At 41.5% G+C, this 14,366-nt stretch overlaps 1 protein-coding gene across 2 annotated transcripts in view; it reads left to right on the top strand.

Moving 5' to 3' along the window:
- Nucleotides 1–14,075, top strand: part of PPME1 (protein phosphatase methylesterase 1) — a 79,254-nt gene extending 65,179 nt beyond the window's left edge. For both annotated transcript variants that reach the window (XM_064576942.1, XM_064576943.1), the window contains 5 exons: nucleotides 5,941–6,070; nucleotides 7,481–7,525; nucleotides 10,787–10,851; nucleotides 11,478–11,545; nucleotides 12,855–14,075. In XM_064576942.1, coding sequence (XP_064433012.1) covers nucleotides 5,941–6,070; nucleotides 7,481–7,525; nucleotides 10,787–10,851; nucleotides 11,478–11,545; nucleotides 12,855–12,873 — 327 coding nt within the window. In that variant the 3' untranslated portion in view covers nucleotides 12,874–14,075. The remainder of the gene's footprint in view (nucleotides 1–5,940; nucleotides 6,071–7,480; nucleotides 7,526–10,786; nucleotides 10,852–11,477; nucleotides 11,546–12,854) is intronic.
- Nucleotides 14,076–14,366: the final 291 nt, after the last annotated feature.

Raw genomic sequence — 14,366 nt, 5'->3', positions numbered from 1 at the left:
GTTGCATATTGCAGTGTATAAATGTATCAAGTCAACACATTGCACACCTTAAACCAACACAATGTTACATGTTCTTTATCTCAATAAAGAAAAATAAAAAATAAAATGATGGAGAAAATATTAATAATGTAAATTAAACTTAACTACAACAACAAAAACAGTCACAACTTCTAAAGCATGGTAGCCAGGGGCCATTTAGAGCCTATTAGCCCTTAGGGGATATCTCTGTTATAACTAATATAAAAAGTGGTGTTTGAAGTGATCCTGAGACATAACATACGAGTTCTGTTGCATCCATTTTGCTGTGTAAAAGAAGACAAGATATACATTGGCAGTGGGGGGTGATGTCTAATACAATATGGTTAAAATATGGAAAAGAAAAGGGAAGCTTTAACCTTTGGTCCTTAAAGTAATAAACTTCAGTTGTCCAGGAGGTATTCCTTTATGCATAAATCTCTTTTTTAAAACTGCTTTATTGAAAGGTAACTCATCCAAAGTATACAATTCAGTGGTTGTTAGATTCACAGAGTTGTGCAACCATTACAGCAATCTAATTTTAGAATATTTTCATCACTTTTTAAAAAAATGTCATACCTGTTTGCATTCTCTTCCCATGTCTCCCCAACATCAGCCCTAGGCATCCACTAATCTACTTTCCGTCTCTGTAGATTTGCCTAATCTGGACATTAAATATAAATGAATATACATAGTCTTGTGACTGGCTTCTTTTACCTTAGCATAATGTTTTCAAGGTTCATCTGTATTGTAGCATGAATCAGTACTTCAGTCCTATTTATGGCTGAATAATATTCCTTTGTATGGGTAGACCACATTTTTTTTTTATCCATTCATCAGTTAGTGGGCATTTGGATTTGTTTTCACTTTTTGCCTGTTATGAACAATGCTGGTACGAACATTTGTGTACAAGTTTTTATGTGGACATAGGTTTTTATTTTTCTTGGGTATACACCTACCAGTGGAATTGCTGGATGCTAATTCTGTGTTTAATCATTTGAAAAATAGCCAGACTATTTTATATTCCTACCACCATTGTCTGAGTGTTCCAGTTTTTCTATATCCTTGTCGGCACTTGTAATATTGTCCCTCTTTTTGATTATAGCCATCCTAATGGGTATGAAGTGGTATCTCATTGTGGTTTTGATTTACATTTTCCTGATGACTATTGATGTTGAACATCTTCTCATGGGATTCTTGGCCATTTCTTCTCTGGAGAAATGTATGTTCAGATCCTTTGCCCATTTTTCAATAGGGTATTTTGTCTTTTTATTATTGAATTGTAAGAGTTCTTTACATATTCTAGATACAAGTCCCTGATTTGCAAATATTTTCTCCTGTTATACAGGTTGTCATTTCATGTTCTTGATGGTGTTCTTCGATGATGAAATTCATTTTATCTAGTTACTGTTTTGTTATGTCACATCTAAGAAGGTTTTGCCTAGTCCAAGGTCACAAAGATTTTTGGAAATCTTTCTTGTTTTCTTCTAAGAGTTTTCTAGTTTTAGCTCTTATATTTAGGTCTGTGATCCATTTTGAGTTAATTTTTGTGTATAGTATGAGGGTAAGAGGTGTAACTTCATTCTTTTGCATGTAGATGTCCAGCTGTCCCAGGACCATTTGTTGGTAAGACCCCACTTTCCCATGTAATTGTCTTGCATTCCTTTTTGGAAATCAAATGGCCATAAATGCCAGAGTTTATCTCTGGACTCTCAATTCTGTTCCATTGATATATATGTCTATCCTTATGCAAGTGCCACTGTCCTCATTATTGTAGCTTCATAGCATGTTTTGAAATCAGGAAGTGTAAGTCTTCCAGCTTTGCTCTTCTTTTTCAAGATTATTGAAATCCCATATTCTTTTTCTTTTTTTTAAGATTTTAGTTATTTATTTGACAGAGAGACACAGCAAGAGAAGGAACACAAGCAGGGGGAGTGGGAGAGGGAAAAGCAGGGTACCCGAGGAGCAGGGAGCCCGATGTGGGGCTCGATCCCAGGACCCTGGGATCATGACCTGAGCCGAAGGCAGATACTTAAGGACTGAGCCACCCAGGTGCCCCAAAATCCCATATTCTTAAGATTTTGTTTTTTTAATTACTTGTTATGTGCCAGACCATGTTCCTATTGTTTTACATACATGAGTATCTTTAGTTTATCCTTACAATAATCTTTTAAGATTTTGTGTTGCCCACTTTATAGCTAAGAAAACAGGCTTGAAGAAGTTAGGTTAACTTCCCCAAGGGACCCACAGTTGATTAGCTGATGATGGAGGTGGGATTTGCATTAAATCCAAGTCTGACTGACACAAAACCTATCTTTTTAAATGCTTTTCAAGTGATGGTTGGGAAATAATGCAAAGCCTGTGGTTGATGCCCTTGTGTGGAGAACCACATCCTGCCCACGTGAATATCCCAGGATGATTGGTAGCCAGCTTTCTGCTTCTCCTATCCAGCAGTTAGATCTCATTACATCGATCTGTTTTTTTTTTCTTTCTTTCTTTAGTTTTCTTTTTTCAGGTTTTTATTTAAATTCCGGTTAGTTAACATACAGTGTAATATTAGTTTCAGGGGTAGAATTTGGCGACTCATTACTTATATACAATACCCCATGCTCATCACAAGTGCCCTCCTTAATATCTGTCACCCATTTAACCCATCCCTCCACCTACCTGCCCTCCAGCAACCTCAGTTTGTTCTCTATAGTTTAAAGAGTCTGTTTTCTGGTTTGCCTCTCTTTTTTTCCCCCCATGTTCATCTGTTTTGTTTCTTACATTGATCTGATTTATTACCGTTTGGCAGAGGAAGGAATCTAAACTAAATTAACTTTATGATCCAGCTCTCCAGAGAGAGGATATATTATTATAACCCTAAATACAGGAGCAACTCTAATTATATCCAGATTTTTTCTTTGTTTTTACATTTTTAGGACCTGAACTCCTTTTTTAAAATTTCTTTTTTTTTTTTTAAGATTTTATTTATTTATTTGAAAGAGAGAGAGACAGAGCACAACCAGAGGGAGAGGCAGAGGGAGAGGGAGCAGACTCCCCACTGAGCAGGGAGCCCGACATGGGACTCGATCCCAGGACCCTAGGATCATGACCTGAGCCGAAGGCAGATGCTTAACCATCTGAGCCACTCAGGCACCCCTTAAAATTTCTTTTTATAATATTACTATCCTTGGAAGTTCCCTTACTTTAAATTTGTCATTTGCGTATGAAGCACAATGCATATTTAGGAAGGTCTTAACTGTCTCCGACTGTGGAATCTATTAGAAGTGGCTCATAAGTGTTCTACATGCATTGTTTAATGAGAACTGGAAGACCCAAGTTTCCTGACTACCCATCCAGTGATCTTTTTTACACCTCATAGAAGTAGAATCAGTGTTTGTCTTTTTGTGACTGGCTTATCTTAGTTAACACAATGTCTTCAAGTTTCCTCTGTGTTGTAGCATATGTCAGGATTTCCTTCTTTAAGGCTAAATAATATGTATATAACACATTTTGTTTATCCAATCATCCATCGATAGATATTTGGATTGTTTATACCTCTTGACTGTTGTCAATAATGCTGCTATGAACATGGGTCTTCAAATATCTCTTCAAGACCCTGCTCTCACTTCTTCTGGCTGTATACCCAGAAGTAAGATTGCTGGACCATATGGTAGTTTTACTTTTAATTTTTGAGTAACTACCATGCTGTCTTCATAGTGATTGTACTATTGTATAATCCCACCAACAGTGCCCCGAATGTTCCAATTTCTCCACATATTTGCCAGTGTTTGTTATTTTGTCTTTTTTGAAAATAGCCATCCTAATGGGTACAAAGTGATATCTAATTGTGGTTTTGATTTGCATTTCCCTAATGGTTAGTGAAGTTGAGTATCTTTTTGTGTACTTATTGGCCATTCTCTTCTTTGGAGAAATGTCTGTTCATGCCCTTTGCCCATTTTATAATCAGGTTATTTGATTTTTTGTTACTGAGTTGTAGGAATTCTTTATATATTCTGAATATTGACCCCTTATCATATATATGATTTGCAAATATTTTCTCCCATTCCATACAATGCCTTTTCACTTTGTTGATTGTGTTCTTTGAGGCGCAGAAGTTTTAAGTTTGATGTAGTCCATTTGTCTATTTTTGCTTTTGTTGCCTTTGCTTTTGGTATCATAACCGAGAAATCCTTGTCAAATTCAACGTCATGAAAAGCTATATGAAGCATTCCCCTATGTTTTCTTAGAAGTTTTATAGTTTTAGGTCTTATATTTAGGTGTTAAACTTGTGTATTGTCCAACTTTTTTGCATGTGGATATCCAATTTTCCCAATACCATTTGTTGAAAAGACTGTTCTTTCTCCATTGAGTCAACTTGGACCCTTGTTGAAGATCATTTGGCCATTTTTGTGAGAGTTTATTTCTGGGTTCTCTAGTGTATATACCAGTACCATACTGTTTTGATTACTGTAGCTTTGTAATATATTTTGAAATTAGAGAGCATGCATCTTCCAATTTTATTCTTTTAAAAAATTGTTTTGGCTGTTTGAGGTCCCTTGAGATTCCGTATGAACTTTTGATGAATTTTTCTGTTTTTGCAAGAATGTCATTTGGATTTTGATAGGGATTGTTTTGAATCTGCAGATCACTTTGGGTAGTACGGACATCTTAACCATCAGTGATCTCTAACACAATATGTTGCTGTCTCATGTCACTTCTAGATTTTCATATTGTGGTTACTGCAGTATCCCCAATTATTTATTTCAGTTATAATATTTCAAATTTTCAATGATGCAGAAAAGTATAGAGAATCATTTATTTGTTCATCTTGTATTTGATGAGTACGTACTCTGTGCCTGTATAGTGTGTATCAGGATTTAACAGATACATTTTGTAATATTTGTGTCAGATTTCCTTTTTCACATTACTATTGCATGAACATGATACCATTATCATAAATCAAAATACAAGAAAAAAATGCTCTACCAACAAATCACCATATTTTCAGTTTTCCCTTCCAGTTCTTTCCCTATGTGTACCACATTTTTCCAGTAGTAATCCTCACTTAGATGACATGTTACACTCTGTTTCTTTCTCTTAATATTATATCATAAGTATTTTTTTCATACTGTACTGTGCCTTTTGTAATTATCCTTTTGATGGATATGTTCTTTTTGTCAAATGGATATAAGAGAAGCTCGGTCTTGGCTCTACCACTTACTAGCTTTGTGATCTTAAGAAAGCCTTCTAAGGGGGCGCCTGGGTGGCTCAGTCGTTAAGCGTCTGCCTTCGGCTCAGGTCATGATCCCAGACTCCTGGGATCGAGCCCCGCATCGGGCTCCCTGCTCTGCGGGAAGCCTGCTTCTCTCTCTCCCACTCCCCCTGCTTGTGTTCCCTCTCTCGCTGTGTCTCTCTCTGTCAAATAAATAAATAAAATCTTTAAAAAAAAAAAAAGTCTTCTAAGTTCACTGAAATTAATAGAAGTAAAAAGTAAACTTCTAGTTATGTAAACATGAAAATTACAACAATAACCTATATCACAAAGCTGTTTTAGTAATTAAGTGTATATGAAAATATCTGGAGACGAACCATGAGAGACGATAGACTCTGAAAAACAAACTGAGGGTTCTAGAGGGGAGGGGGGTGGGAGGATGGGTTAGCCTGGTGGTGGGTATTGAGGAGGGCACATTCTGCATGGAGCACTGGGTGTTGTGCACAAACAATGAATCATGGAACACTTCATCTAAAACTAATGATGTAATGTATGGGGATTAACATAAGAATAAAAAAAAAAACTATAAATGAAAATATCTGGGACCTAGTAGCCCCTTAGTAAGTGCTAGTTTCCTTCCCTTTCCTTTTCCCAGGGACCTAGTTTTTGTCCTGCTCTTCCAGGGGTTGCCCTCAGAGACTCAGAACTTTCTCTTTTTTCTCCAGACCAAGAAGGACCATCCGTACACTTGGAGAATTGAACTGGCAAAAACAGAAAAATACTGGGATGGCTGGTTCCGAGGCTTATCCAATCTCTTTCTTAGTTGTCCTATTCCCAAATTGCTGCTCTTGGCTGGTAAGTGTGTATGTGTGTGTATTAGCTCAGGCTGCCATAACAAAATATCATAGATTGGGTGCTTAAACAACAAATTCATTTTCTCACAGTACTGGAGGCTGGAAGTCTGAGATCAGGGTATTAGCACAGTGAAGTTCTGGTGGGAGCTTTCTTACTGGCTTGCAGACACTGTGTCCTTTCATGGCAGAAGAGAGAGCGAAAGCAAACTCTTTGGTGTTTATTCTTAAAAGGACACTAATCCTGTCATATGAGGGCCCTACCCATATGACCCCATTTAATCTTTTTTTTTCATGTTTTATGTCTTACATAACTTCTTGTAAATTATATTCTTTTTAAAAATTTTTTTAATTTTTATTTTATGTTAATCACCAAATCATCATCATTAGTTTTTGATGTAGTGTTCCATGATTCATTGTTGGCATATAACACCCAGTGCTCCATTCAATACCTGCCCTCTTTAATACCCATCACCAGGCTAACCCATCCCCCCAATCCCCTCCCCTCTAGAACCCTTAGTTTGTTTCTCAGAGTCCATAGTCTCTCATGGTTTGTCTCCCCCTCCAATTCCCCCCGCTTCATTTTCCCCTTCCTACTATCTTCTTTTTTTTAACTTAATTATTTCCATATCTCCAAATGTGGTCACACTGTGGGTTAGGCCTTTAACATATGAATTGGGGGGGGGGGGCAGATACAATTCAGTCCATAACAGTGTAGGTATATCATCATCTGAGTATGTCCTTGTTAAAACTACTCACCACGTGGGGGCACCTGGGTGGCTCAGTCGTTTAAGCATCTGCTTTCGGCTTAGGTCATGATCCCAGAGTCCTGGGATTAAGCCCCATAGGGAGTCTGCTTCTCCCTCTCCCTCTGCCCTTCCCCCTCCCCCCTGGTCACTCACTCACTCTCTCAAATAAATAAATAAAATCTTTAAAACAAACAAACAACAACAACAACAAAAACTACTCACCACATGGGTAGTAACTTCCAAAATAAAGTACGATCCTCACTCATTTGTGCTCTTCTCCCCTCACCAAATCCCTAATCCTAACTAAGCACAAGCATCTATCTGAGATAAACCTAATTCTGGCCTGCCTTCAATTCCTGGTTAAGCATAAGTTCTCCTAGAGTGGTGTAAAGATATTCTGAGTATAATGGAAATTTTAAAAAGTAAAACCCTGTTTTCAGAAATCAGTTTAAATGATCCAAAAGATTGTAGGGGACCCTCATTCTGGAAAGCTTCATGTGGTAAGTATATACCCTCAAGGAGTTAGGATTGGCATTAACGTGAATTGAGAATGTCATCATGTTTACAAGTTTGTAATAATTTTTACTTCATACTTGAGCAGCAAAACCTGTTTCACACAACCTTTTCTAATAAGCTACTTCTGGATTCTCCCTATTTTGTTCTAGGTGTTGATAGATTGGATAAGGATCTGACTATTGGCCAAATGCAAGGTAAGTAATCAAGAAATTATGTCCAGGGGTGCCTGGGTGGCTCAGTCACTTAAGCGTCCCACTTGTGATTTTGGTTCAGTTCATGATCTCGGGGTCGTGAGTTTGAGCCCCATGTCGGGCTCCACACTCAGTGGGGAATCAGCCTGGGCTTCTCTCTCTCCCTCTGTCCTTCTTCCCATTCATGCTCACGTATGCACTCTCTCTCTCTCTCTCAAATAAGTAAATAAATCTTAAAAAAAAAAGAAAAGTAATTATGTCCCTAGGTTCTTCTCTGAGGGCAGAGTCATGTGGAAATTAATGTTCTGAGATGGTGAAGTGCAATGGAAAGAGCATGAGCTTTAGAGTTAAGCCCAAACTTGACATCAACATCCACTCCTGACCCAAATATTTCCCTTTTCTGAGCTTCAATTTTTTTCCTCTATCTAAAAATGGGACTTAACTCCCATCCACATCTCAGAGTTTTAAGGATTAAAATGAGGCAGTGTCTATGCAGAGTACATTATAAACCATAAAATACCCTATAAATATATAATATTGTGAAGGGGATATTCTGAATACTGATCAATATTTTCATCATTGTTGGAATTCTTAGGAAAGGGAAAGGTCTGCTTAAGCAGATTCTGTTCTTGACCTCCGTTTTTTTCTACTTATTCTCTCTGGGCAATCTCATGGCTTTTATTTACAGCCTGATAACTCCCAAAGCTAAATGTCCAACTCATACCTCTCTCCTGCGCTCCATACCTGGCCCATGTGTAAAACCTATTGGACATTTCTACTTGGATGTTTATGGTCTCAAACTGTTCTTTTAGCTGTCCTCAGGCTCTCCATAGAAAAGGGGGCTTATATTTCTTCACAATAGTTGTTCAAAGGCTCCTGAATGATTTATTACACTCTGGACTCAGGCACTCCTACCCTCCTCCTCTTCCAACTACATAGTATCCTGAAGCCTGGAGGAAGATCATGGACTGGGACAGTGTGAGTTTTATGGCACTGATGTTGGTAATTCTGAGTTTAGACATCTTTCCTTAAATTCAATTCAAGCAAACCTTTCCTAAGCAGTCTTTCTGTGTAAGACCTATGCTTAATGCTGGATAGACAAAAGAATCAGATATGGCCCCTGAGACTATCTGAAAGCAGTTGATCTGGACTGGAATAACATTTGAAACCATTGTGGATCACCAGCCTTGGAATCAAACAGTCCTGGCTTTGAGTCACTGTTACTAGTGTTCTGGCCTGAGTGAATTGCTAACTTCTTTAATCCTGAGTTTCTTCATCTATAAAATAGAAATAATGCTATATCTCAATACATTTGTATGGTGTTTAAATGCGAAAATATGTGTGAAGTAAGAGTCTGACAAATTATGGCTTCATTATATCCAGGAAGTACTCATGATTCCTCATTAGATGCCCTGCCATTTCCCCAGTAAGGATTATGCCAAGACTACCTTCTCTTTCAGAGCATCCCATGAGTATAGAAAGTAAATGGCTGGAGTGAGGGATATCCCATAAGACAAAGGGAAATGGCCAAATGGGCATAGATTGCAAACCACAGCCTTCCCAGCACTGTTTAAACCTGCTGAATTAGTTACGGATTCCTAGAAACCTAGCACTCGTTCATGATGCAACCTGGGTAAATAATTTAGGCTGTCTGAACCTAAGGTTCTTTATCTGTAAGATGAGAGAGAAGGGTTTGGAAATATGCCCGCTTCATAGAATAATTGTGAGGATTACCCATAATCATTTTATGTGTACCAGGCACAGTGTTGTTAGTGTGTGTGAGTTCTCTCTGATTCTTTATACCCACTCTTCCAAAGAGGAACAAAAAATTCATCCCTAGACATCAAGCCCAGGGTGGTTGGAGTTATAATTGTTATCAGGTTATTCATTCAGTTATCCATTCAAGACTTACTAAGCACTTACTCAATGGCTAGCCCTGTGTTGGGCCCCGTTGATATTAGGCCCTGTTCTTACAGAAATGACATGCTCCTGGGGAGGCAAGCACCAGTGGCATATAAAATATAAGCTTACAAAACAAGCAGGGCACAAGCTGCTCTGTGTTTGACTCCAAATGTGTTAGCTGTAGTACATTAAGAGATACAAGAGAGGGGGAACTAGGCTGGACTAGGCTGGAGCACCCAGGGGCAGACTACTGCAAGAGGAAGGGCATAAGCTGGGCCTTACTGAATGGGAATGGTCTTAGTTCCTCTACTAATTAAATAAGCAGCCTTGGGTAAATCACTTTACTAACCATGGTATTAATTTCATCATCTCAGGAAAGAATTTCGGTATTTATACTGTTCAATTTTATGGGGTAGATTTGAGAATCAACTTAAAAAATGGATAGAAGAGTATTTTGAAGAAATTTTAAAGCACTGTGTAACTGTGTTAGGAATCCTGGAATGTGATGACCAGAAGGACTTCCAGAGCATGCTGCCTTATTTTGTAAATGGAGCCACTTAGGCCCTGAGGGTCTGCTCTCTCTACTTAGGGGAAGCTGTGGGTCCCATATCCTTTAGTTTGCTTAGGGATCTTGCTTTATCTGTCATCTCTTTTCACTCTTAATAGCTATCGCATTAATGGTGAGCTTACAGTGTTCTACAAGGCAGTGTGAGAAAGTGGTTAGTACAGTCTGGCATATAGTTAAGCACTCAAATGGTAACATATTATTGTAATAATAAATTTCAAAATCCTTAACATAGCTTACAAAACCCTTCATGGTATGGTCCCTGCTTTCCTCTTTAGCCTCATTGTTAACTCTCAAGAGTTCCATGCCAAACTTTTTATTTCCAGGAACAGATACCATTTCATCCTCCTTTCCTTTGTGTAGGCTATTTTTTTTTCTGTGTGGGAAGCCTTCCTATATCCTTATTTGATTGTGAAGCCTCCTTTCCTATGTTCTTATAGTTCCATGTGCTCAGTTTTATCGTAAGAACTACATGCTACATTAAAATGTTGTCTTTTGTGTTCTCCTACTAGACTATAAATCCCCTGAAAACAGGAACTGTTTCTTCCTATGTCTGGCCCAAAGTAAATGTATGCTAAATAGTTACCAAAGTTAAAAATGACGGGAAAATCATTTGCCCAAGGTTATAGCTGCAAGTATTACCATCCTCCTCAAACCTTGGTAATTGGGTCCAGACTATTGGGGAGGGGAGTAGATAGGAAGGTCCTGGACTCCTGGAGTGGCCTGTGAGACCACAGAGGTGGTAAGGAGAGGGCCATTTTAGTCCCTGAGGTCACCTGGATTTGTTTCCTCTCCAGGAAAGTTCCAGATGCAGGTCCTACCCCAGTGTGGTCACGCAGTCCATGAGGATGCCCCAGACAAGGTGAGTCTGGTGCTGTGTGACTGTAAAAGAATAGCTGTGAGAGTCACCTTGGCTTTCACAGAAAATAGTACAAGCCTCTGAGTCAGGCTGAGTTACCTCCAGTGGCCACTGTGGGGCCTATTCAGGTATGACTCCACCATCTCCCTAAACCTCTCCCTGGCAACTGCTATGGTCTTGGCTTTCTGTGTATGGCCTGAGGAGCTACTGGCACCCTGCAATTTCACCCCAGGGCCCTCTGGTTAAAATCTTAAGCTCTACTTCTCTCTTTTCCCCAAAACCAGGTGGAAGAAGGGAAAATTGGGATAGAAACTACTCCCTAAACTACAGTCACAGTTAGAAGTTAATATGCTCTCCTATAGAATAAGGTGCTTTTTAACTCTCAGGGAATAAATAAGCCTTCACATCATTCCTTTTGACTTCTCTGGAGCTATCTTTGGCAAGGTTGGTGGGGAGGAGTCTTCTAGCCCTGTGAGGACTCAGGTCTATTTAGGTTTCAAGCTTCCCAGATCTGTAAGATCCATGAGTCCACTACAGAGCCTAACCTTCCAGTAGAAGCCCACAGGACCTCCAAAGCTGATCCCCATTGCTAACATCATTTAGCCTGGAATATCTCTCCCCTTTCCCAGGTAGCTGAAGCTGTTGCCACTTTCCTGATCCGGCACAGGTTTGCAGAGCCCATCGGTGGATTCCAGTGGTAAGGAAGTAACAAAGGTTTAAGGAGCCCAGCAGTGCTGACCGACTCCAACAAAAAGATATTTGCAGCGTTGTAAATATCTCTGCCTTGGCCCTGCCTGGTTTGGATCACCATGCCTTTTTTCTTCCTCCTCAACACAGAGCCCAGCATGTGTGTTTCTACAAACCCATGGTTGATTGTTTCTGTGTACTTTGGTCCAGTGGGTTGTTGCTGAGCTGAGATTAAATTGTGCCTAGTCCCCATTCCACCCCACTTCTTAAAGAAATCCCCCCACTTCTTGAGGTGCCTCCTTCTCTGAGGACGCTAGGATGGGAATCAGTCTTTTTCCAGACTCTTAGAGAAGTTCTGTATGCCTTCTCCTCCTCTGCTGCTGAGGAATGCTGGGCAGGCCATGGGAACTGTGTGGAGATCCAGAGCAGGGTTTTCGACCTCAACACTGTTGACATTTGGGGGCCTGTCCTGTGTATTGTAGGATGTTTGACAGCATCCCTAGCCCCTGTGCACTCCCACATACACACACAAGTTGTGACAAGCAAAAGGCGTCTCCATCTAAAGATGTTACCGAATGTCTCGAGGGAGACAAAATCACTCACAGTTGAGAAACACTGGTTTGAAGGGAAAAGGGTGCCTCTCATCCTAGGAAGCTCTTCTGATTAGGGAGACACAGTTAGACTCTTTGTTGAGGAGGAGGAGGAAGAGAGGCATAATTACCCAAACCACACAGTCCTGGCCCCACCTTAGGGAACTCCTAGGCTGTGCTGCAGTATGCCCTGATCCTCAGAGAGCCCACGAGCCTGCTGAGTCATACCTGCCAGTTGGAAAGTCTCCTGTCTGATTTTGGTGAAGGTCCAGGGGAACTGGTTCCCTGCCCTCAGGAATTGGAAGAAGAAATGTTGAAGAAAAGAAATCGTTTCTGCATTAGAGAACTCTGAATGCCAGGACCTGGGAGGGGAGGGTGGTAGGCATTGGCGGTGATGACAGGAGCCTGGTATGGTGAGCCACACGAGTGACTCCCTCCTGCTGAACCACCTCTCAAGCAACTAATCGTTGATGGATCCCAGGAATCAAAAGCGAAGACTTGGTTTTTCTTGATAGTAGTGTTTGGAGCCCCTGGACCATTTGGTCACATCACCAGTTCACAGAGAGCAGAGCCCATGTCTAGACCTAGATGGGGCTGTGGGAAGGTTGGACAGATCTGCAAGGGCCTTGGTGGTCGTGAGGGTCCCGGGCTTCCTGGAAGAGAAGGGGTGAGCAGGGGAAAGCCAGTAATGGTCACATTTGTTTTCCCTTCTCTTTCCACTCTTCACAGTGTGTTTCCTGGCTGTTAGTAACCTGCTGTCCTTCCTGCCCCCAACATTGAGCTCTGTTGTAACTACATCGCACCAGAGGCCACTGTGATGCCGCTGTCTCCTCACCATCCCGCCCGACCGTGTGACACCGGCTCCCTATAGACGGGCTTCCCCAGATGTACAAACCCTTTTGTGTATTCCTGCCAAAAGCATTGTTTTCCAAGGCCTTCGACCAGCCTCGGCCTCCTTAGTCCAAGGCTCCCCAGCTCCCACTCCTTCCCTGTTCAGGGGTAGCCCCTGCCTGTTCTCCCTGCCTTGCCTAGGGTGAAGCCTCCATCGGAACTGCCACCTTGGGCCCCTATTCCTGGTATTAGGCAGTGCACCTGGGTCCAAATGTCTCTCCAGGCTCAGGGACCTCCATTCCTTGAGATTGTTCTTGGCGTGGTCCTGCCCTACCTCATGGGATGGACCATGCACAGGGTGGTCCTTATTGTCCCCTTTCAAATAAAATACTAGTCAGGTACCTTTTTATCCCAGTCTTACTCTTCCAGGCTTGGAAGACCCAGAGAGGCCAGGATCCCATCCTTAGAAATAGGGAGGCGGTGGTGGATAGCGTCACAAGAAACCAGCCTGAAAATCAGGTCCAGTCAGTCCAAGCACATGGCCTCCCATCTGGGGAGAGCCCACTGTTCCTCTCCCACATGTCTGGGCACCTGCCCTGGGCTGAGGCCAGGCTGCTCCAGGGGCCTCTCGAGCCCTCACCTGCCACAGAGCAACCCAGGTTTAAGACAGCCCATGCACAAAGCCATAGGCTAAAGCCTGTGGAGTTGTTTTTAAGAATCAAATTTAACCATTTTCATAATTGGTCCCTGGAGGTGTGCAGAGTGCCCGCTTGCCTCTTCTAGACCCACAGCTTATCTTCACCATTTGTGGTTTCCATGTCACTCTTCATAGAAACAGCACAGCCCAGCACCCTCGCTCCAGGCCCTCTTCCAGCTGCCCCCTCCCAACACTGCGGCCTCCCCCTGCTGCCCAGGCACGCCATCTCCAAGGGCGGGAAGGGCCGGTCTCCTGCAGCCCATCTTTTCTGTGACTGTCTTAGGTGATGCATAGTCCCCTCCACCTTTCCACCCAACAACTTCCTATCCCTGTCCTGCTGCACGGTCCAGAGTCTGGGACCTACTTTGTTTCTTTGTTACTTATGACCTTGTTTAAAGAGAATAAATATCTCCCAACCTTTATCGATCTTGTCTTTCTCCAGGGAGTTGTCCTTATTTCTGCCGATATGGGAACGGGACAGTTTGTTGGATTTAGTCACCATAGGTCTCCAGAAACCCCTTTCCTGAGCCCATCAGCATCTTGTGCTCTGCCTGCTCCTCACATCCAGAATGCGCAATGGAATGGGCAGAGCCAGCCTCCACTGCAGCCAGGGAGACCTGGATTCCAGGCCCATTCTTCCAGTTACGTGCTCTATCAACTTTGGCCCAGAACAGGGACAGTCTATGCACGGTTTATGTGAGTTCCAACACTCA

The sequence above is a fragment of the Mirounga angustirostris genome, unplaced genomic scaffold (genome assembly GCF_029215605.1).
Source record: "Mirounga angustirostris isolate CCGP_5_RB_7025 unplaced genomic scaffold, mMirAng1.0.hap1 SCAF_13, whole genome shotgun sequence".
Taxonomy (NCBI): Eukaryota; Metazoa; Chordata; class Mammalia; order Carnivora; family Phocidae; genus Mirounga; species Mirounga angustirostris.
The sequence above is the reverse complement of the archived record's forward strand: the minus strand, read 5'-3'. Positions and strand labels throughout refer to the sequence as shown.